General features: G+C 34.4%; 1 protein-coding gene and 1 long non-coding RNA gene across 4 annotated transcripts in view; one reads left to right on the top strand and one right to left on the bottom strand.

The window, feature by feature from the left end:
- KRIT1 (KRIT1 ankyrin repeat containing) overlaps positions 1–23,687 on the top strand; it is a 36,690-nt gene extending 13,003 nt beyond the window's left edge. For 2 of the 3 annotated variants that reach the window (XM_025872862.2, XM_073898813.1), the window contains 12 exons: positions 625–868; positions 1,083–1,198; positions 1,425–1,568; positions 8,223–8,379; positions 9,254–9,361; positions 11,617–11,773; positions 12,545–12,696; positions 15,922–16,088; positions 16,860–16,947; positions 17,526–17,732; positions 21,746–21,862; positions 22,462–23,687. In XM_025872862.2, coding sequence (XP_025728647.1) covers positions 625–868; positions 1,083–1,198; positions 1,425–1,568; positions 8,223–8,379; positions 9,254–9,361; positions 11,617–11,773; positions 12,545–12,696; positions 15,922–16,088; positions 16,860–16,947; positions 17,526–17,732; positions 21,746–21,862; positions 22,462–22,530 — 1,726 coding nt within the window. In that variant the 3' untranslated portion in view covers positions 22,531–23,687. Of the gene's footprint in view, positions 1–624; positions 869–1,082; positions 1,199–1,424; positions 1,569–8,222; positions 8,380–9,253; positions 9,362–11,616; positions 11,774–12,544; positions 12,697–15,921; positions 16,089–16,859; positions 16,948–17,525; positions 17,733–20,152; positions 20,190–21,745; positions 21,864–22,461 lie in introns of those variants that run through there. The other variant, XM_073898812.1, reaches the window with a different exon arrangement.
- LOC141373857 (uncharacterized) overlaps positions 1–25,112 on the bottom strand; it is a 92,940-nt gene that overhangs the window by 5,304 nt on the left and 62,524 nt on the right. The gene's annotated exons all lie outside the window — the stretch shown is intronic.

Raw genomic sequence — 25,112 nt, 5'->3', positions numbered from 1 at the left:
GAACCATGAGAGACTAGGGACTCTGAGAAACAAACTGAGGGTTTGGGGGCGGGGATGGGTTAGCCCTGTGGTGAGTATCAAGGAGGGCACGTATTGAATGGAGCACTGGGTGTTATACGCAAACAATGAATCATAATGATGTAATGTATGGTGACTAACATAACATAATAAAATAAAATTTAAAAAAATAGTTAAATAAGCGAATGACTAAAGTTCTCTTTCTGTTTTCCCTGATGTTCGGTCACACAGCTCCTCAAGTTCCAATAGATTTAGTACTGAGTTACTCTTAGCAGTGAACAAGTTGTTTAGCCTCTCATGCCTTTGTCCTTCTGTGACTACAGAGCTAATGTCACCTCTGTCTCAGTGGTTTTAATTTTAAAAGTACTTCATGTTTTTTGAAAGGGGTTTTTATTATAATGGTATATGCATTTTAAAAATAGTTTGCTGTGTCTATTAGCAAAACTTTTATTACTAGTAAATGAAGTACTTAATGAACACTAGTTAAAAATTTAAAAATCTGAATGTAATATTAGAACGTATCACATCTCAGAGTTTGATGGTCTCCTTTTTTCATCTTCATATTTGAACAAATACTTCTCTGACCTCCTCTTTCTATTTTGCCAGGTGGTTAGATGAACGTCATGCACAATCTCACTTTATTCCAGCTTTATTCCGACCTTCTCCTCTTGAGCGGATAAAAACTAATGTCATAAACCCTGCATATGCAACTGAATCAGGTCAGACAGAAAACTCACAACATATGGGCTACAGTGCACTAGAAATAAAGAGTAAAATGTTAGCCCTAGAGAAGGCAGATACTTGTATTTACAACCCTTTGTTTGGATCAGATCTTCAGTATACAAACCGGGTAAGAGTTGAATGAATTTTGGCTCTGATTTCAAAGACATTTTATCTGAAATATAATTTTTTTCTAAAGTAAATACACCTGTTACTAATTGCAAATGTTAAGATGACATCTAGTTGTATTTATTTAGTTGTGTTTAGCGGTGTTTATATCAAAGTCAAGTATCTAAATCTCTTAAGGGGTTTTTGTTTTTGTTTTTTCTATTTTCCCTTTTTAGGTAGATAAAGTGGTAATAAATCCATACTTTGGTCTAGGAGCTCCAGACTACTCGAAAATCCAAATTCCCAAACAGGAAAAATGGCAGAGAAGTATGAGCAGTGTCACAGAAGACAAGTACTGTTTTGGTTTTACTCCACATTGCTTTTTTAAAACTTACATTATAATGTTAAAATTGTTTAAAATGATATATGTAGTTAGTATGCAATGTAAGCATTGCATAAAAGATTTAGTTTGCAGCTGCTAAGTGATATATGGCTTTCAGAGATATGTCATGTTTATTTTGAAACAATTTGAATTTCAACAGTGCTTTTTAAAAAAATTATCTGTTTTTAATGATTAGGGAACGACAGTGGGTAGATGACTTTCCTCTCCATCGAAGTGCCTGTGAAGGAGATTCAGAATTACTAAACCGTCTTCTCAATGAAAGATTTTCTGTCAACCAATTAGATAGTGACCACTGGGCGCCCATTCATTATGCATGCTGGTAAATGGATTACTTTTTTTTTTTCTTAGAAGGAGTGAATCCTAGTTATAAATGTTAGTGCTTCTTTTCAGAACTGTTGTCATTCCAGCCACTTTTTCTCTACCACATTTTGCCTTACGGGCTTTCTATTTAGATCTTTGATTGTTTATATGTACCGCTGTTCAGAATTACAAGGTCTGCCCCATGGGAAAAGTATCATTATACAGCACTAGGTCCCTCATTCACCCTTGTAATTTCTGTTGTTTTGTATTGGAGTTATATTAGGTTTGTTTACCCTTACTATAAAATTTACATGATGTAACTACTTATGATTTGACATTGATCATGTTAGAAAACTATTCATTTAGTTCTTGGGGAAGCTGTGGCATCAAGAAACTCCCAAAATCCTTCATTAGCATGAATGCCATTCTTTCTCTCTTTCTTTTTTTTTTTAAGATGAGAGGGATTAGCTCACAAGATTGGGGTTAGCTGTTTCCACTAGTTGCCCATCGTAGCTCTTGCTCTCCGACTCTTCCCACATGATGGTAATAACTCTTCCCCTCAGCTGATCTGAGTTCTTACATTTGTGTTCATAGCAGTAGTTAACTGTCAGCTATAGTTTATCCTCTAGAAGGGACGTAATGAAGTTATTTACCATTATTTCTTACGTGAAAGTTGCTTTTGACTTATTGTTTAAAGTGATCTTCCTTGGCTAGTTTAAAAAGTGCCTACATTATTCACTGCTTGTTGAATGTCTGCTACTTCTTAGCTGAGCAACATTTAGCAAGATACTTCACTTCTCTATATCTCAGTCTATTTATCCATCTGTAAAGGCATTAATTAGATCATTGCTAGAGTTCTTTTCAGCTCAAAATTCTTTTAATTTCACTGATTCCAAAATTTGTGATCCTGTAGCTAAATATAGTTGCTTTTAATATCCATCTTTCCTCCCTTAAAAATATGCTGTTTCCCTAAAAATAGGCTCCTTTATTCAAGAAATATGCTCTTAATTTTTTCCTGTTTCCTTAAAAATAGGCTCCTTTATTCTGTAAGTGTGTTCTTAGTTGTTTTCCCGTTAACATGGAATTTTCTACTCATATTTGGAGTTACCCTAAATCTTTTTAAACTGAACCTATAGTTGCTTCTTCAGATTACTAGTAAATATTGGTAGCAGCAGTAGTGAAAGAAATCACATATCTTACCTGGAGCTAAACAAAAAGTAAACTGTGGAATTGGGAAGACAGAGGCAGAGAATTTTAGTTTAGGAATCCCAAATTTATATTTGGTTAGTATTGTCCCTTTTTTTGTGGCATTGGTTATTTTCTAATAAAAGAATGGTAATATTTATATTTTAAGAATGGTAGTATTTTTAAGTACCTATTACATAAAAATAGAAGTATGGTATTTAATGTTCTTTGAAATGTCCTTAGGTTTCAGTCCTAATAACTCTCATTTCCTAAAAGTCTGACCTTTGGCAAGTTATTTAATGTCTCTAAGGACCTGTGTCTTCATCTGTGAGATGGACTTAGTAATAGTACATTTCTTAAGATTAAAGGAGAAAATGCAAATAAATGCTTTGAGGATACCTAGCACATAATAAGCACTCAATAAATGTTGGCTGTTATTATTATTTTAAAGTATTGTAAAAATTTAAAGATTTTGATGTCTAAATCTGAAATTCATAATCCATAGTATTTTTAATTAGAAAATCTTACTACTACAGTATACCAAGGAAAAGAGTTTTATCTTTTGATAAAATTAGTTTTGTCAGTTGGAAATAACTAAGTTTAATGTACCAGGAGTAATATGGGTCACCTTGCAATACTTTTAATCAGATCATTTGATTAATGTAAATTTGAATAAAGACTGATTTAACCATTTAGTAAGAACTTAAATTACTTTATCTTGGAAATGTACTTTTAATCACTAATTGGTATAAGGATCAAGGAGGGGAATACTAGGCCATCTCATTAAGAGACTGAGATTTAGAGACTATCTTTGTAAGTTTATACAAGATGTTTTACCCCTCTTGGTCTGTTTTCTCATCTTTAAAGTGAGGGTTTTATTAGATTGGTGGTTCTCCAACTTTTTGGTGTCAGGACCACCTTTCATTCTTAAAAGTTACAGGATCCCAAAGAGTTTTGTTTATGTAAATTATATCTAATGTCATTTAACATATTAGAAGTTATACCCCCAAAATATTTTAAGTATTAATTCATTTAAAAATAACAATAAACATATTAACATAAATAACAATTTTATGAAAAAATACCATATTTTCCAGAATAAAAAAAATTAACTAGAATAGTATTATTTTACATTCTTGCAAATCTCTTTATTCTCTAGCTTAGTAGAAGATAGCTGGATTCTCACATCCAGTTCTGCCTTTAATTTGCTGCAGTATTATATGGCACATGGCTTCTAGAAAACCCCACCGTACACTTAATGATCCAAAAAGAGTTTAAAGCCTGGGTGGCTCAGTTGGTTAAGCGACTGCCTTCGGCTCAGGTCATGATCCTGGAGTCCCGGGATCAAGCCCCACATGGGGGGGGGGGGTCCCTGCTCAGCAGGGAGTCTGCTTCTCCCTCTGACCCTCCCCCCTCTCATGTGCTCTCTCTCTCACTGTCTCTCAAATAAATAAATAAAAATCTTTAATAAAAAAAGTTTAAAGGATAAATAACATCTTAATATTATTATGAAAATATGTTTCATTTGGAGAATACTCTGAAAAGATTTAAGGGATTCTTAGGGCTTCCCAGATCACTCTTTGAGGACAACCCCTAAGATTGCTGCAAGCTTTTCAAATTCTCATATTGGTGGCCACGTACTGAAAACCATTCTTTTTTTTTTTTTAAAGACTTTATTTATTTATTTGACAGAGAGAGAGACAGCGAGAGCAGGAACACAAGCAGGGGGAGTGGGAGAGGGAGAAGCAGACTTCCCGCTGAGCAGGGAGCCCGATGTGGGGCTCGATCCCAGGACCCTGGGATCATGACCTGAGCCGAAGGCAGACACTTAATGACTGAGCCACCCAGGCGCCCTACCTGAAAACCATTCTTTACTAGAATCACCATTTTCCAAAACTATTTAAGTTGGCTTTCTCCCCATATGAGCAACTTAATCTGCCACTCAGTAAATGTTTCACTGACATCACATATTCTCTGACCTTTCTCACATCGTCTTCACTCTCTGATCCTACTTTTAGGCTTCATGTTATTGGTAGAGAGTGTTTAGAGCTCTGATGATTTGACCCTTCAAAGGACCCCACCTTCACTGGAGCTTAGCTGTCTATCCTCTTTGTCTCATTCACCCTGTCAGCCTTTTAGTCCTCCCCTAGGAGCTGTTCTGAACCTTTCTCCTCTTAAGCACTTAAAGTCCCACTACTTCCTTTCTCTACTCTCGTCAGATAGTTTTACCTCCTATTTTCAAAGAAAATTGAAGCCATCGGAAATGTCCTTCTTCTTCTGTCGTTTTTGTTCCCGTCTCTCTCCTGTATCATGGGGTATGCAAGTAGAAATCCTTGTTTACCTTAAATTCACTATCTGCACATTCTTTTCTCTTGCCTTCAAACATACATGGTTCTCTTCCTCTTGAAAAGAACATTAATTTGACCCTGCTCCCTCTTCTGGCCACTGTCCTGTTTCTTCCCTTCCTTTCACAGCCAGACTTCAAAGGTGAGTGGGCCACACTCACTGTTGTCTCTTTTTCACTCTTCATGAACCTTCTTAAACTTTTCTGAGTTTTTAATCTCTTTCCCCGCTCTAGAGCATTAATACTGTTGACCAGCCCCTTCATTCTAAGAACAAATTGGAGTTGAAGGGGCATAATGGAGCTATAATGAAGGTCAGTACGAATGCAAGATATTACTGTTACATGATCATTATTATTGAAATATTGGCTTCCATTCTGTGACCTAAGCATGTGTTATGGTATGGAAACTGCTGTACTAAGATTGAGAAACCTGGATTCTAACACTGGTCAGTAACCATGGGACCTACAGCAAGTTACTTACCTGGTTCAAGCTTCATTTTTCTTAACTGTGTCATAAAAACACTTCTGCATGCCTTATAGGTTGTTTTGAAGATTATTTTAAGTAATTATATAAGAAAGTATGTTGAAAACTTAAAAGCGTCATACAAAATGTACATTTATATTATTTTTATTACTTGAATTGCTTAGAAGTATCTTTTCCTGTCCTGAAAGTTTGTTTTTCAAGATGCATTTCATTGTTCTAAGATACTCATTTTTCATTTATCAGATTCTCCCAGCCTTTTTTTTTTTTAAGGTTTTATTTATTTGAGGGGCGCCTGGGTGGCTCAGTCGTTAAGCGTCTGCCTTTGGCTCAGGTCATGATACCAGGGTCCTGGGATCGAGCCCTGCATCGGGCTCCCTGCTCCACGGGAAGCCTGCTTCTCCCTCTCCCACTCCCCCTGCTTGTGTTCCCTCTCTCGCTGTGTCTCTCTCTGTCAAATAAATAAATTAAATTAAAAAAAGATTTTATTACTTGAGAGAGAGTGAGAGAGAGCACAAGCAGGGGGAGAGGTAGAGGGACAGGGAGGGGGAAAAACAGGCTCCCCACTGAGCAGGGAGTCTGATGCAGGGCTCGATCAGGATCAGGACCTGAGCCTAAGGCAGATGCTTACCAACTGAGCCACCCAGACTCCTCCCCCCCCCCTTTTTTTTAAGATTTTATTTATTTATTAGAGAGAGAGAAAGAGAGGGAGAGCATAAGCAGGGGGAATGGCGGACAGAGGGAGAAGCAGGCTCTCTGCTGAGCAGGGAGCCCAATGTGTGGGACTCGATCCCAGGACTCTGGGATCATGACCTGAGCTGAAGGCAGATGTTTAACAGACTGAGCCACCCAGGCGCCCTAAATTCTCCCAGCCTTAACAGTAATTCTTTTCAGTTAGATGAATTTGCTTATTTTCAGATAGATACTCCAAGCCTTTGCCTTCCTCCTGAGTACTAAGCTTGCATTTTCAAATACCTACTGAACAGTTTAGTCACTCTCTTTTTGTCTATAAGGCAGTTTAGAGAATGCAGAGACAGTGTATCTACCCTCAAGGAATTTCCAGGCTATTAGAGAAGAGATGTATATAAATAAGGGTGAAAGTAGATAAAAGTCCCATAAAAGAAGCAAAAAACATGCTACATGTAGTGGAACTATAGAAGAGGTAGATTTTAAACTGTTGCAGAGAAATAACAGAATTTAACCTAAACAAAATGAGATAGGGAGAAAAGGACATCTCAGGAACAGCAAAGAACTTGAGCAAAATGTCAAATGAATCGGAAAGGGTAGCATACAAATGGCAGGTTCAGGGTATAAGGTTATATAGAGGGGAAGAAAGGAAAATTGATGGCAAATCAGATCACTTCTAAAGATGTATTATTTTCCCCTCAAATGTACCATATCTGAAAGCAAATTTCCTTTCCCCTTCCCCCACCCCCATCCATTTATTTACAAACAGTGAATTACTTTTCCGCCATTGCTTCAGATTGCAGCCTTATATAAGTCTTTAGCTCTGATGAAATGGTGGACTCAACTACGTCCGACGCATGCTTTATACTCTACTGGGTCCTTGCTTTGCTTAGTCCTTTCCCCCCACCTAAAATATTTTTACCTCTCTTCAACATCTCTTGGTTCCTTCCTACTTAAAATCCACTTCAGGGGCGCCTGGGTGGCTCAGTTGGTTGAGCGACTGCCTTCGGCTCGGGTCATGATCCTGGAGTCCTGGGATCAAGTCCCGCATCGGGCTCCCTGCTCAGCGGGGAGTCTGCTTCTCCCTCTGACCCTCCTCCCTCTCATGCTTTCTATCTCTCATTCTCTCTCTCTCAAATAAATAAATAAAATCTTAAAAAAAAAATTAAAAAAAAAATCCACTTCAAATTGTTCTATTAATTCAGGGAGTGGTAGACTAAAGTCTTACCTTTTCTGACATTTTTTAAAGCATTAGTTATATACTATTCTGTCTTGACAGATATATAGCGCCTATTATGTTGATTGCTATCCTAAACTGTTACTTAAATTTTACAGCATAATGTAACTTATCCCATGTTTTTGTTTTACCTCTCTTATTACATTGTAAGCCTTTATTAGAGCAGAAACTATCTATCTTATGGTTTAAATATTTAATATTTAAATTTTAATATTTAATATTTATTAATGTATCTTATGGTCTTATGTATCTTATGGTTTAAATATTTAATATTTAAATTTTAATGTCTAATATTTAATATTTAAATATTTAAATATTACAGTGTGGGAGACTCAAAAATCTTTGGATATGTAGCTGCCCAACACAGTCCAATTCTATCTTTGGGCCTATTTTGCAAATCATAATCAGGCCTAAGTGGAAGCATTATGAAGTTTCTGATTCTGAACCTATTTTTGACTAAAAATTTTATCTCCCTAATTCATAATTTTTGTACTTTGTGTGGGGGGAGTTCTTTGTCATCTGCTCTGTCTTCTATTTCCTCCCACTTGATCAGAAACAGAAACAGTTGATCTGAACCAGAAGAATTCATAAGAAATCCCTAGGCACTGAAAACATTTATGTCAATGTCTTACTAAAAAAAAAAAAAAATCTTAGATTTCTTTGAGGTAATCATCTAAAATTTGAATTTTTAAAACATTTTATATGACTTTTTTGGGTAAGTTTTATCTTTTTTTTATAGGTATGGAAAAGTTGAGGCTACTCGCATTTTGTTAGAAAAAGGCAAGTGCAATCCAAATCTTTTAAATGGACAGCTTAGTTCTCCTCTTCATTTTGCTGCTGGAGGAGGACATGCTGAAATAGTACAGATTCTCCTAAACCATCCAGAAGTTGACAGAGTAAGTTATTTTCCAGTTGTTTTTTTTTTTAATGTTCAAGCAATGAATAACAAGTAATGACATTAAAATGTTCAGTTGTATACTTGAGAAGTCAACTAAAAAATAAATTTTGTCATCTATATGAGTAATATTTATGTATAAACTTTGCTTTTATACTTGGTTTTATTGTGATAAAATGTACCTCACATAAAATTTACCATTTTAACCATTTTTAGATGTACAGTTCAGTGGCATTAAATACATTCACACTGTGCAATCATCACTATCATCCGTCTCCTGCATATACATAAAATTTAACCTCTTTTTCTTTTTTTTTTAAGATTTTATTTATTTATTTGACAGAGATAGAGCACAAGTAGGCAGAGAGGCAGGCAGAGGAAGAAGGAGAAGCAGGCTCTCTGCTGAGCAGGGAGCCCAATGCGGGACTCGATCCCAGGACCCTGGGATCATGACCTGAGCTGAAGGCAGCCGCTTAACCAACTGAGCCACGCAGGCACCCCAAATTTAACCTCTTTTTGTGTTATACTGTATTTCCTCAAAAAATATCCTTAAGAAGGAAAAAGATTTTCTATGCATTTTTCCAGAATTTGTATTAATAAATATTTTTAAAGGGGGAAATAATCATTTAAATAATTTAAAACAAAACCTTTGTTGGATCTTATAATCAGAACTTTTAAATATCACATTTATTAGTGCTTTCAGTCTTTCATCTTTATCAAGTAATGTTTAAATATAGTATATGCTAAGTATGGTTAATATTTAATACTTGACAAAAGTTTTTTATGAAATTTTGGTTGAATGACATTTTCACTTATAATGTCATATATTTGTAATGCTTTTTTTTTCATATTTTTCTTTTTTCCAAAATTTCTAGCACATAACAGATCAACAAGGAAGATCCCCTTTAAATATTTGTGAAGAAAACAAGCAAAATAACTGGGAAGAAGCTGCAAAGCTATTGAAGGAAGCCATTAACAAACCAGTAAGAATTACCATCAGGAATAGAGCTAAGCCAACTATTTAAATTGATAAGTAATTTGAGTATTTGTGGCAAGAGGAATGGATGGATGGTTTCTTTACTGCTTTTAGAAAACCTCATGGTTAGATCTCTTAAGTATTAAATTTGTTATCACCCCTAACATTCAGACATTTATTCTTGCATACCAAAATAAAAATTGCATAAGTAAATAAATCTTTAAAACACTTATTAACCTAATTTCTAGTATAATCTTAATACTTGATAATGTCTGAAATAATTAGCAGTAACATTAAGATAGAGAAGAATTAACAATTAGAAAAAACTCGGTTCACCTAAAAGTTACAGTGACAAGAAAACTGTCATCAATTTAAAAACTGTATGAAAACTTGCAAACCAGATAAAAGGATTTATACCAGACAGATAAAGTATTAAAACTTGGTATCAACAGGGGCATCTGGGTGGCTCAGTTGGTTAAGTGACTGCCTTCAGCTCAGGTCATGATCGTGGAGTCCCAGGATCGAGTCCCGCATTGGGCTCCCTGCCCAGTGAAGAGCCTGCTTCTTCGTCTAACCCTCCCCCCTCTCATGTACTCTCTCTCTCTCTCATTCTCACTCTCTCTAAATAAATAAATAAATCTTAAAAAAAAAAAAAACTTGGTATCAACAGATATAATCTCTGAGCCTTTCCAGACATTTCCATCAATTAGGCAGTAAGTATTTATGGAGTATCTCTGTGAATTTAACACCTTGAAATGCTGGAAGTGACAGGTGATAAAGAATAAATATGTGATTTCTGCCTTTAAGGAATATTAACATACACTCACCAGACACTCAACAGATTTTGTCAAAATACTATTCCATGAGCACAAGACAAAGTCAAGGAAAGCAGTACAGGCACCCTTATACTTGATTACAATTTATTTTCTAATTGTATAGAATACATTATTATTCCTGGCATAATTTTTATATTCTAAATGAACAAGATAAGAGGAATTAGTACTTTCATCCAAAATGAACTGAGCTGGAAGTTGTCTGGGCAATAAAATGTATTGAGAATACATTGAAAAACCGCAAAGTGATATTACCTCACACCAGACAGAATGGCTAGTTTCAAAAAGGTAAAAAATAACAAGTGCTGGAGAAAGTGGAACCCTTGTGCACTATTGGTGGGAATGTAGATTGGTGCAACCACTGTGGAAAACAGTATGGAGGTTCCCCCAAAAATTAAAAATAGAGGTACCATATGATCTGGTAATTCCACTACTGGGTATTTACACAAAGAAAATGAAAACACTAATTTGAAAAGATACATGCAATTGCTTCTCAGCCTTTTGGCTAAGATCAAGTGTAAAAAGATATGTGCATTTCTGTGTTTATTGCAATATTATTTACAGTAGCCAAGATATGGAAGCAACCTAAGTGTACATCAATAGATGAATGGAAAAAGAAGAGGTGGTGGTATATATAGACAATGGAATATTACTCGGCCATAAAAAAGAATGAAATCTTATCATTTGCAATGGCATGGATGGACCTAGAGGGTATTTATTATGCTAAGTGAAATAAGTCAGACAGAAAGACAAATGCCATATGATTTCACTTGTATGTGGAATCTAAAAAACCAAACACACACAAAAAAACAGACTCCTAAATATAGAGAACAAAGTATTGATTGCTAGAGTAGAGGGATGGGTGAGGGATGGGCAAAATAGGTGACAGGGATTTTAAATAAAACATACTGAGAATATTACTACTTTCTGAGATGTTCTGAACAGGAGGAAAGAAACTGGCTCAAGGTCCATTGTTCCATAACTTTGATATGCACAGTCTTCCATCACAGATTCCTCTTAGGAAAAATTATTTCTAGTACACATTTCTACAGTATTATTTGTGGCCCACTAGACTCATGAGATACCTGACTAACAGTAGACTCAATAACCAAGTCTGTATCTCCCATATGATACCTACTTAGTTCAGTAAGGCTTTAAAACATCTCCCAGAAGAATTTGAAGTTGAGTATTTCTTAAGAGCCATTTGCCTTATATTTGACCTGAAACATCCAGAGGAAAACATTGGAAAACATAATGGAAATAAAAATTTTTTTAAACCATGCCAACAGATACTCAAAGCAGTTTTCTGTTATTTTCCATGTTTGAAATCTGTAGTAAAACATATGAAGTTGAAATTGAAGCATTTTGTTAGGTTGGGATATATAGCTTCTAACCAGGTTGCATAATTTATTATTGTTCTTTGTCCTAGTATGAAAAAGTTCGAATATACAGAATGGATGGATCATACCGTTCTGTTGAACTGAAGCATGGAAATAATACCACAGTGCAGCAGATAATGGAAGGAATGCGTCTCTCTCAAGAAACACAGCAATACTTCACTATTTGGATCTGTTCAGAAAATCTCAGTAAGAAAGTTGTTACTCTGTTGTGTAAACCTATTCCTTTGTGAGAGTGGATTGGTAAACTTAAGTATAGCATCAGTTTCTTAATGACTTTAAATTTTGAAGTGCTACAATGATCTTCTCTTTTATATAAATTACTAGTGTTCCAACTGTTGAAACAGGTAAGCCTTTGAGACCCCTCACCCCCCCTTAATTCAAAGCATTTTTTAAGTATTTGAAAACGTTTCTTCTCTGGCAATAGAATTTGATTTGAATGCCACTAAATGTAGTGCTCATCCAACTTCCCTTTATTGTCAGTGCTCATTTCACCTGAAATAATGCAAATGTTCTTTTTCTTTATATTAGTTTTCCATCAAATTTTTTTTTAAGACCAACCTGATGCCACTATAGATTTATCTTTCAAGCAAAGTATTCCAAATACATTGAAGTTATTGTGATTCGTTATTTATTGTTTAATTGTATTTTTTTTTTAAATACCAGATCCTACTGATTGGATCATAATTAAATAGACTATAATGGAATTAAATATCTTACATACATTTGATATGTTTTATTTGTTTTAGGAATTCTCATAATTCTTATGCTCTTAAAAACAAAAGCTCTTAACCTAAAATTGGGTTGTGATATAATTGGTTATAAAGTCAGTGATTTAAATTTAGACCTTTAATTTGTGTGTATTCAGCACTTAAGTACAGATAGTTCAATACAAATTTTCTGTGTGTTGATGTAACTTATTTTCACATTATTATTTATAAAAGGAAAGATGTTTTTCAGGCCTTCAACTCAAGCCTTATCATAAACCCTTGCAACATGTTCGTGACTGGCCAGAAATACTTGCTGAATTGACTAATTTGGATCCCCAAAGGGAAACACCACAGCTTTTCCTAAGAAGAGATGTGAGACTTCCTTTGGAAGTTGAAAAAAAGGTTTGCTTGGAAATCTTATTTATAGTCATTTAAATGCACAGAATCTATTGAATTCCTGTGGTAGGCACTAGAAACAGAAATTGTTCTCTTCCTATATGAGGAGGTTTTACTTTTGTTTTTCTGTTTAATCCTCACATCCCTAGGGTAAATGGTAGAGTTTGAGTTAGTCTACTTACAAAGCCCCTAGTTGGGGGCGCCTGGGTGGCTCAGATGGTTAAGCGTCTGCCTTCGGCTCAGGTCATGATCCCAGGGTCCTGGGATCGAGTCCCGCATCGGGCTCCCTGCTCAGTGCAGAGCCTGCTTCTCCCTCTCCCTCTGCCATTCCCTCTTCTGTGCTCTTCTCTCTAACTCTCTGTCAAATAAATAAATAAAACCTTTAAAAAAAAAAAAAAGCCCCTAGTTGGTTTTTTTATTTCCACGTCCATTGTCTTAGAAACAAAAGAAATAGAGAATCTCTCCTAAAGAGAATTAACAACCAGATGGAAGACAGATTATACCAAAAAGAATTTTAGAATAGTTAGGAAGTACACTATCAAAGATAAATTTAATAAAGGGCTAATCAGTGTGTAAATTTCAAAGGAGCAGATAGGTTGGTATGGGAGGAGAACAAAATACATTCTGAGTGGAGAAGATTATATTTGCAAAGGGGACATAAAAAATTATTCTCAATAGTAAATTTCCAAATCAAGCAGAGAATTATATAGATAGTAAAAAATGCGGATAGAATTTACATTTGATAAAAAGATTTGTTCCAGACAAGTACATTTGAATTTGAATTGCTGTAAATTTTAGAGGAGAGGTGGGATAATGCTATCTGAAGGATGAATGGACAACAAAGAAACTTAAGGTGGATATTACAAGTTAAACTAGTGTGATAGTCTAAAAATTTTTTAAATTGAAAAAAAAAAAGTTCCAGGGGCTCATAACTTTGGCAAAGAAAAAACATACAATGCATTTCCTGATTCTTATCCAAGTAAATATTAAACAAAGTTAAGGAAATTTTAGTATATGAAAAGTTCATTGACCATGTACAAACTTGGTAACTGTTTTATACTTGTTCACTCATATTGTCCCTCTTATACTAGCGAACCAAAGATAGATATGATCCTTTCAGTGACATATACTGGGAGTTACATAAAAATTTGTATGAAATTTACCAAAAACAAAGATCTAGATTATTCATAAAAAAATGTTAGAATTTCATAAATAGAACAGAGGAAGGGGCACCTTGGATGGCTCAGTCAGTTAAGCAGCTGCCTTCGGCTCAGGTCATGATCTCAGGGTCCTGGGTTGGAGCCTGCACCCCTCCACCCCCCCACCCCCATCAGGCTCCCTGCTCAGTGGGGGTCTGTTTCTTCCTCTGCCCCTCCCCCCCACTTGTGCTCGTGCTCTAATAAATCTTAAAAAAAAAAAAAAGGAAAAAAACACAGTTGATCATCTCAATTGATACAGAAAATGCATTTGACAAAATCCAATACCCTTTCATGATAAAACTCTTACAGTTAGGAATAGATGGGAACTTCCACAACAAGATAAGTGGCATTTATGAAAAACTCACAGCTAACATCATACTCGATGAAATGTTGAGAGCTTTCCTCTAAGATCAGGAACGAGACAAGGAGGCCAGCTTTCAGCACTGCTATTTAACATAGTAGTGAAGTTCTAACCATAGTAAATAAATTTTAAAAAATACATAATAATGTCTAATATGTGATACATATTCAGATTTTCCCCAGTTGTTTAAAAATCTTATATAACTCCCATATGTAGGATCTAGTCAAGATTCATACTTTGTATTTGATTGTTATCTCTTTAGTCTCTTTTTTTTTTTTTTTTTTAAAGATTTTTATTTATTTATTGAGAGAGAGAATGGTAGAGAGAGAGCATGAGATGGAGGAAGGTCAGAGGGAGAAGCAGACTCCCTGCTGAGCAGGGAGCCCGATGCGGGACTCGATCCCGGGACCCCAGGATCATGACCTGAGCCGAAGGCAGTCGCTTAACCAACTGAGCCACCCAGGCACCCTCTCTTTAGTCTCTTTTAATCTAGAATAATCCTCTCATCTTTTTTCCCCATGAAATTCTTTCATTTTTTTCATATTATATAGAGTATTAAAAGATTATTTTAGTTAGACAAAAATAACTTTTGCCATAAGGAATTGAAATCACTTTGATTTATATTTGGAAATAACTTTTTAAAAATATTTGAGAGAGTGCAAGCAAGAGAGAGAGCACATGCTGGGTGGAGGGGCAGGGGGAGAGAGAAAAGCAGACTCCCCACTGAGCAGGGAGCCCAACTGTGGGCTCCATCCCCGACCCCAGGATCATGACCTGAGCTGAAAGCAGACGCTTAACTGATTGAGCCACCCAGGAGCCCTGGAAATACTTTAAGTATTCATTCAGAAACTCTATATAACTGTTTCCAGTTGGAGCAGAAGTATATTCTGTAGGCTAGCTTTTCAAACTTTGTTAATCTTATTGGATAAAATGAAACTTTAAAAAGATTTTGAAACTTAGAAAACAAATCTTCTGATCTCCTTTAGTGTTATTTCAAAGTGACAAGTTTTTTTAGCCAAGTAAAATTTAAAAAAAAATTTTAAATAAGGTTTTTTAAAACTTCATGTGCTCTTCTAGGAATTAACTTGCTTCCTTTTATCTTCCTCGAGGTTCACTACTATATTGTGTGAAACGTAGAATAATGTTTGAGGAATATAAATATAATTTAGGTAAAATTGTGCTAGAAGTTATCCATATCTATAAACCAGTAATATTTTATTAGACTGTAAATCAGAGATACAAACTATAGCCTATGCTATATTTGACCTGCTGTTTATTTTTATATACCCCACAAGCTGTTAATGGTTGAAAAAAATCAAAGCGATAATATCTCATGTGAAAATTTTATGAAATTTAAATTTGAGTATCCATATAGAAAAAGTGTTATTAGAACACCACCACACCCGTGTCCTCCTAGATTATCTGTGGCTGCTTTTGTGCGACAGTAGCTGAGTTGGGTAGTTGTAAGAAAGACTTTGTAACTCATAAAGCTTAAAATATTATTATCTGGCCCTGAACAGGAAAAATTTGTCAACCTCTGCTCTAAATCAATAGCAGCTCATTTATATATAGGATATGTAGCTTTTCCTTTTCCATATTAGAAAGTGACAAGTTGTATATTTTTAACAGGAAATTATAGCCCAATAACCAAATTATACTTTTTCTTTTAAGATTGAAGACCCACTAGCTATTCTTATTCTCTTTGATGAAGCCAGATATAATTTATTGAAGGGCTTTTATACAGCTCCTGATGCTAAACTGATAACATTGGCAAGTCTACTGTTGCAAATAGTTTATGGAAATTATGAGAGTAAGAAACACAAGCAAGGTTTCCTAAAGTAAGTATTTAATACAGCATGTGGTCTTGTGCTGTGCTTGAGATTCTGTTTAACTGAGAAAGTTAAAAAATGTTATTAAGAAATATTTATACTTTGGTTTGGAACTAAAGGATACAAGGCATGGAATAAGGGAAAAAACAAAAGCAATGGTAAAGCATTCTTAAAGTTATACTCTCTCCAAAGTTACTTTTCTTATATTTGACTATGGTTTGATGTATCTTATTTTTTTTTAAGATTTTATTTTTTTAAGTAATCTCTACACCCAACGTGGGGCTCAAACCCATAACCCTAAGATCAAGAGTTGTATGCTCTGCTGACTGAACAAGCCAGGCACCCCTTCATATACCTTATATTTTTTTCTTCTTTATCTTTCTTTATTACATAAATAAGTTCATTAAAACCTGACTCGGTAAGTAGATGCATTTAAGACCTACCCCAAAAACTAGCTACAAGTTCAGTCTTTGAGAGAAAACACTGAGGTTTTAAACACTGAAGCTTTATTGTGGTTTTCAATTTTCAAAAATATTTTGTGGTTGTTGAAAGAAGAAACATTTCTCTTAAATGAGAATGTTGGGGTTGTGGCCTTTTGCTTAAAATTTTGAGAGTTCTCTAATATTTAGAGATATATTTATAGATTTTTCAGCTCAAATATAAATATAGATTTTTCAGGTCAAAAATCATGTTACTTAAAGCAATTTGTTTTTGAATGATTTATGTACTTTAACTACTAAAGATGATTTATTTAAAGCATGTTGGCATATCTGCTTACAGTGAAGAAAACCTAAAATCCATTGTACCTGTTACCAAACTAAAAAGTAAGGCACCTCACTGGACAAACCGAATACTTCATGAATACAAGGTAAGCTGATTAATAGAAATAAAAAGACACTTTATATCCTAGTTGAAATTTTGTGAATTAAATTGTTTGAAATGGTTTGATATGTTTTAAACATAGGTACATTAAATTTACAGTCCTGAAATTAAAAATGGATCTTCTAGTTCACATGAAACTGGAAGTAGCATGATATTTTTATTTTTAATAATGTGGAATCTTTTACTGAATGCCTTCTGTATGCTGGATACCGTGGTAAGGACTAGAGATTAAACACACACACACACACACACACACACACACACACACCCTGAAATTATACACACACACACACACACACCCTGAAATTATGCACACACACACACACACACACACACACCCCTGAAATTATACACTATCCCTGTCCAAGTTTTTAGATTTTGATATTTCTTTCCTTTTTTAAATACTAACATTTCACAAGAAAACTTGTTCTTGGGGTAATGTCACAATTTTATTCTTCTTTGGGGGCAGCCATGATTTTAGAAACTGCTCAGTTGACCTATTTGGATTGTCAAAGGTATGTTCTCTTTTCACATCTCTTTTATTTTACTTTTATTTGTTTTTAGAATCTTAGTACAAGTGAGGGTGTCAGTAAAGAAATGCATCACCTTCAGCGCATGTTCTTACAGAATTGTTGGGAAATTCCTACATATGGAGCAGCTTTTTTCACAGGACAGATATTTACGAAGGCAAGCCCCAGCAATCATAAAGTCATCCCTGTGTATGTAGGAGTGAATATAAAAGGACTTCATCTCCTCAACATGGAAACTAAGGTAGATTTTCAGCTTTTCAGCTATTTTTGACCAGTTACATTTTATAATGTCTAAAAAAAAATGGTACCAGCCTATATGAAAAATCTAGAAATGACATATATAAGACTATTCATTGCAATTTCATTTGTAATAGCAAAGGATGAGGGATGAAAAGTAAATGAGTGTCAGTAAGGGATTTTAATTATATTATTAACATATACTAATTATATAATTTCATTAATTATAGTACATTTCTATGTTGAAATACTGTGCAGCCATATAAAAGAATGAGGAATGTATAGAATGATTTCCAAGATATATTTAGTGAAAAAGCATAGTGATGAACCATATGTAATAGGTTACTATTTGTGTAGAAATGGGGGGAAGTGAAGACTATATTTACATAAATACACATTGCTTGTGTATGAGTAAAAATTCATAAAGCCCTTAGAGAAGGCAACCAGGTCACTGGGAACAAGAGTAGAAGGGAGACTTTTTACTATGTACCATTTTGCAACTTAAAAATTTTTTTAACCGTGATTATATTACCTATTCAAAAAATTCAATTAAGTTTAAATGAAAAAAATACAGATTAAAAAAAGAAAAATATAATATCTGATACAAGGGATTCACTTTGAAAATCAGAATTAGTTGTAAGAGCCTTTTGGGGAACAGGCAAGATGAAGTGTGGAAGGGACTGTTATTAGATCACTTCAGAGCTTTTCTATCAGAGGCTTGCTACTCTTTTATACTCCTTTTTCTAATCAGAGTCATAATATGAAATTGGGGATTCTCAATTATTTTCAGCATATTTAACACATTTATCAGGATTAACAGCTTTCTAGTTTATAATAGGAAGCTAAGAAAAATCATTAATTTTGTTCATTCACATTTGTCTATGAATAGATCAGTTGAGGTAATAACTAAGCTTATATGTTAGAAAAGGCATCTTAGATTAGAAAATTTTATCATAAACCTAATTTTTATTTTCATCATTTTCATAAGCTTTTATTGTGTGATCACATAACTTCTGAAAGTAGTTCAGTCATTTTGTGATAACTCCAGACACAGCTATTTTCCCATGCTGTTGGATATGCCTGTGAATGGAGATAGAGAATATATAGGGACATAGAGCTGAATAGGGGCTGACTTCGGGAGTTTATCTGGAACTTGATTTTTTTGAAGTCTCTGATAATCAGCTTGCTTTTGGGTCATTTGCTTATTATCATTTTCTATTTAAGCTACTTTACTCACACAAAATAGGCTGCTGCTTATTAGTTTGTAATCATTTTTCTATTTCTTTTGTACTTTGTTAAAGGAAATTGAAGGAGAAATTCCCCTTACCATTTCAAGAAATTTTTCCTCTGCTATTTCAGAGCATTTTATACAACATTTACAAATCCTTTATTGAACTAAATGGTGATGCTGTGGGTATGACACCAAGCCTCTTCTGTAAGCTATAGTGTATGTTTGACTTTTGGTAGCATCCCAAGTTTAGGCAACAATAAAACGTTTTATTTAGTTCCCATATGATGGGTCAGCATTATCTTAAAACATTTCATATTATGAATAATATTCTGGTCCAGGAGTAAGTGAGATTGCAGTAGCAGGCAGAGGATGATAACAATATTATTAGTTAAAAGTCTGCTTTTTTAGGGTAAGATTTTGATTTCTAGAAATATAAATAAAAATACTGTCCTTGGGTATAAAAAGGGATTAAACCAAAGGGTAACAATGTTTTCTGTCCATCTAACCATTACCTTGTGCTCTGTAAACCACTGATAAATTTACAGCACCTATGAAAGCTCTAAGTTGATTATATTTTCTAATCATCAAAGATGGGAGCAGTCAGCTTGTCTTCATTGTTTTACAGTCATCAAGATATGCTAGGGGTGAATTTGGCAAGCTTACTTTAAAAGAATAAACATCTTCATTTGCAAAAAATACCTTCATTTACATTTAAAACTCTACTTGGGATATAATAGCTTCAGAGATTAAATCTATGAAAAGCCATAGATCGAATACAGCTGTGTTTTTTGTATCAGTTACTTCTATTGTCTATATCTTGTTTCTCTTTGAAATAATGAGAGATTCCCATTGGAAAGTATAGCCCAGCCAATTTCATATGCTCATCAGAGATTTTTCTGTCCTACTTACATAAAATGTAGACACTATTGAATGTATAATACATTGTGTTGTAGATCAGTGTTTTACTATAGTGAATGTATTGCTGTTTCATCATTGAACTGTACTTGTTAATATATCTTTAACCATAATAGTACTACTGCCACACCCAGGCAATAGATTACCCTTTGCTGGTATCAATTTATGTTGGCCATATAATTGAGGACTTGTTGTAGCACAGGTTTATTTTTTTTTCTGTAAATTAAACTGTTTTGAGGCCATACTAATGGAACATTTTCTGCATCTTGATTAAACAGATTTCAAACAACTGATCCAAAAGATAGACAGTTTAAGGTATTATATCTTGACTCAGTGTTTCAGTGTGTACCTGGTAAATAGCTATTTTAGCATACCCTATCTATAGAGCTGTATTTTACAGTATAAATGTAGATGGCTAATTTTAAAGAAGATGTTATTAGTTTCCCATTATACATAATGTATACTCGTGAAAATTAATTATACTGTTTCATTTAAGAACCTCACTTTAAAAATGCCCTAAACCATCTTTTTCATAAAACTTCAATTGCTTATAATCTATATGTTAAGAACTGCTAGTCATAGAATACAGATGTTTTTAAACATATATTTTAAAGGATGCACAAATACTTTCTTTGTACATGCATATATAAAGAATATATTTTTAGGGCAAGAAAATGAAAGTTACTGATAGGAGAGACTTATTTTAAAATAATCAAAAAGATACATCGAATGCCTATTTAAATATAGCTTTTCATTAGGAAAATGTAGGAATAGGTTATTCTAATATTTGTTTTAAATAATTTGATGAGTTTATGAAAGGTATGTTATTTTAAAAATTATGCTTATTTTTACAATAGCCGTATCACTGTACTTATTTTCAGTGAGATGGAATTGCCTAAGTCAACATGTTACCTCATTACATAAATTTCAGATCTGAAAGTACCATGCGAATATTCAAAAGGTACTGAATAAAGTAAAAGGGAATGTTTTTAATATGCAGAAAGTAAAAACCTGTACATTTAATTTTCTTGAAAGTCACTGAGAGAATGGGCATCTTTTTTTCTCAGCTTTATTGAAACATAAGTGACATATAACATTGAGTATGCTTAAGGTATACAATGGGTTGATTTGGTATACTTATATATTGCAAAATGATTATTACCATAGCATTAGCTAACACCTCCATCATGTTACATAATTACCATCTTTTTTATGATGAGAACATTTAAGTAACTTAAGTAACTCTTTCAGTAACTTGAAGTATATATTTTAGTATTGTTAACTATAGTCACAGTGCTGTACATTAGATTCCCCAGAACTTATTCATCTTATACTGCAAGTTTGTACTCTATGGCCAACATCTCATTTCACCCATCCCACAGCCCTTGGTAGCCACCATTCTGTTTCTGTGTCTGTGACTTCAGCTTCTTTAGACTCCAAATTAAGTGATATCCTATAATATTAGTCTTTTTCTGACTTATTTCACTTAACATAATGACCTTGAGGTCTATCCATGTTGTCAAAAATGGCAGTACTTTCTTCTTTTCTCATGGCTGAATAATATTCCTGAGAGAGAGAGAAAGTGTGTGTGTATACATACCACAGAATAGGCATCTTTAAAATATTTTGTCAGTCTGATACAAACGATTTATCATTGCTTAAGACAGTCTCCTGAGAGTCTACCATCTATGTGGCTCTGTACTTTAGGCTGTGTGAAGTTAATGTAGGTACCTCGAATAGATTTTATTCTAACATTCCAAACCATTATGTTTAGACATGACTAGGTCAACTAGGTCATTGTAGATAGTAAGAGAAGATAGGTGTTGTTTTTAATATATATTTTAATAAAACAGTTTCTAATTATGTTGCAGGCTTTACTCATCAGTCTTAAGTATGGTTGTTTTATGTGGCAATTGGGGGATGCCGATACATGTTTTCAGATCCATAGTATGGAAAATAAAATGAGCTTTATAGTACACACAAAACAGGTAAGTACTTACCATTTACTTTGGACTTCTAATGAACTACTGTGTGATGCGATGAGCACTGGGTGTTATACACAACTAATGAATCATTGAACATTACATCACAAATGATGTATTTTATGTTGGTTAATTGAATTTAAAAAAAAAAATTTTTTTAAGTGACCATCCATTTTGCTTCAAGGAAAACCTTTGATATCGTATGAAATTAAGATATTTCAGACCAAGGGGGAAAAGGCAGGCCTTTCCTAAGCAAATAAGCCAGAAACTTATCCGAATAATTTATTTTGGTTTTATAACAGTGAAACTCTTTTTTCTGCCATTTCCTTTAAGTCTGGTCAGTATTCCGTATCTCTTTTATCAAGGTATTAGGTAGTCCTTACCTCTTCTTAACCAGTATTATATCTGAGCCACTAGCTGCATCCAGTAGGTTGCTTCTTAAATCCCTTCAAAGTCTAAGTATTCTCTTTATTCCTGACAAGCTGCTTCCTACTAAGAATGTTCCTTCCTTTTCAGATAGATAGGGAACTGCCCACCGTCATGTATGTCATTTACCCATTCTTCTGTGTTTCATATTTACTGTCGACATATATTTTACTTTGTAGGCTGGCCTTGTGGTAAAACTATTAATGAAGCTAAATGGACAGTTAATGCCGACCGAAAGAAATTCATGAGAGGAAAGCAGCGATACTTAAGCCACCACGTTTTGTAATGCAGATTTTTTTCCATGAAAGATTTCTTAAACTATTACTTTTAACAAGGCATTTAGTCTCTTGTAATATATATGTATACTATTACATTGTACAGAATCTGTACTTCTGTTTGGTGTGTAATATACCAGTTTTATATAATATCCTCATAAGCTATTCTAATTTTTGAGAGAAACACGCAACAAAGTGTAGATTGATCACCTGTATATTAATGGACAAAACAGTAAGCTTTATAAAAAGTTATTTTTGGTAAATGGTAAAGAATTTGGAGTGGAATGTAATGAAATTAAAATATAGCTTTGGTATAAGTTTGTGTGTCGTTTCAAAATATACTGAAAGTCAACAAAGTTGAATAAAGAAAATATATTTCCTATTTAAACCACATAACACTGCTATTTCAAACATTTTTCTGTAATCCAAGAAAATTTCTCAACATGTTTTTAAAAGTCTTAGTTAAAATATGTAACTGGTATAAATTAGTATTTCTCAGAGTATAGTTCTTGAAACCCCCTGCATCATAATTAACCTGGATCCCTCTTTAAACAAAGATTTCTGGGCCTCAGTATATACAAGTTCATTCACTCTCTAAAAGTAGCCAGTCCTAGGAATCTTAAATTTGGCTTGTTTTCTATTGAAATAATTCCAGACCCAGTAATGAATTTGTATTAAAATAAATGACACAAAAGTACCTGGCATACAAGCATACACATACATAGACACAGATTAAGTGACAATCTCTGGATATAAGTAGTTGCATTTATTACATATATGTTGTATTTTTATGATTTGGCTTAATGAATTATATTGCCTTTACATTGTATGAAGTAGATCACCAAGTATCTGTTTCATTTAGGGGAGTATTGATACCATAGATGAGGAGCTAACTGACTCATAATCCAAGTCATCTGACTCATCTTGACTAATCTGCTATTTAATAAGTTTAGAAACTAGTTTTTCCAAGCTAACAGATTGATGTATTCTAAGTAAGTACAGAGATACAGTAATCATATTTGAAGTTGTCCTAAAGATCGCAGATAATTTTTATACATCGTAATTTACACTTCACATTAATTTCTGCTTATTTCAAATGGTGCTCTTTCTGAGCCTTATTAAAATTATATGGTTAAGTAAATTGAATGAGAAAGCCTGCTTTATCTCTAATTCTGTGCTAAGCACTTTTGATTCTACATAGACAATGCCCTGTTCTGTTTCATTCATTCCAATGGCCTCAACTGAAATACCCTGATGACTCCCAAACCTAAAATTTCAGCCTCGGATTCTCTTCTGAATTCTAGATCTTAATTTCCAATTTCCGCTATTCTAGCTCTACCTAAATGGCGTACAAAAGGAACTTCTGTTTCATCATAGCTGGAAACAGAATCTGTTTCCTCTGCTTGCTCAATTCTGTCCTTCCACTTATATTCTCTGTTTGGTTAGTGGCATCATCAAATTGCATCCAGTTGCTTTTCAGCCTCTCTCTCCTTTCTTATCCTAGACATTCCATTTATTGGGTCTTGTCAAATGTCTTGTGAGTGCTTTCCCATTCCTTTCCTCCCTGGCTGCACTGCATCTACCCTAGTTCAAGTCCTTACCACCTGTTCCTAAGTTTGTTTAACTTCGTCCCTGGCTTCCCCTGGCTGAGGCTCTACACCCTGCCTGTGTATCTGCCATACTGGTGCCAAGTTCACCTTTCTTACAGATCTGATTATTTCATTACCTTCTGAAAACCTTTCATGGTTCCTTACTATATGTAGAATTAAATTCCAGTTTCTTAGTATTGAATACAGGGCCCCTAATTACATGGCCTCTACTCTTCCTATCCAGATTAATGTGTAACCATCTTTCCCACACTCATCCTATGCTCCAACCCAGTGTTTCCTAACCCTGGCTCTGCAGTCATGGGGGGAGTTTCACTACATAATGACTCAATAAATGCAGGGTGGGGCTCAAGGATTTGTGTGGGTTTTTTTTTTTTAAGATTTTATTTATTTATTTGAGAGATTAAAGCGAGAGAGCACAAGCAAGGGGAGCAGCAGAGGGAGGGGGAGAAGCGGGGCTGCATCCCAGGACTCTGGGATCATGACCTGAGCCAAAGGCAGACGCTTAACTGACTGAGCCACCTAGGTGCCCCAGGATTTCTGTTTTTAAAGTATCCCATGTAATTTTGATGTACAGCTAGGGTTTAGAATTGCTCTTATAACCAACTTTAAGAATTAGCTAAATGCTTTCCCTTCCGCAGAGGGAGGTGAGGATGCAATGATACTACATCAAACAGCTCCCTGCTCCATAGAATACAGTGTATCCTCCTGCAGTTACACAGTATGGCAACCCTGTAGAGAAGGGAAGACTATTAGAGTAGCTTGGTATTAAAGGCTTAAAAATATATAGCATTAGAAAGTCAATTTTCAAATATAGTATTGAGGGAAAAAAATGATCATTTTCTGTCAGAGCATAACCAGAAATAAACAATAATAGAAATACAAACAAACAGGTTTTAATGAATGCCTAGTATTGGTCAGACATTGTATGTCCATACCATTTTCCTT

The sequence above is a fragment of the Callorhinus ursinus genome, unplaced genomic scaffold (genome assembly GCF_003265705.2).
Source record: "Callorhinus ursinus isolate GAN/ISIS: 27379988/994484 unplaced genomic scaffold, GSC_fseal_2.0 scaffold12, whole genome shotgun sequence".
Lineage (NCBI taxonomy): Eukaryota > Metazoa > Chordata > Mammalia > Carnivora > Otariidae > Callorhinus > Callorhinus ursinus.
This window is presented reverse-complemented; position numbering and strand designations above follow the sequence as displayed.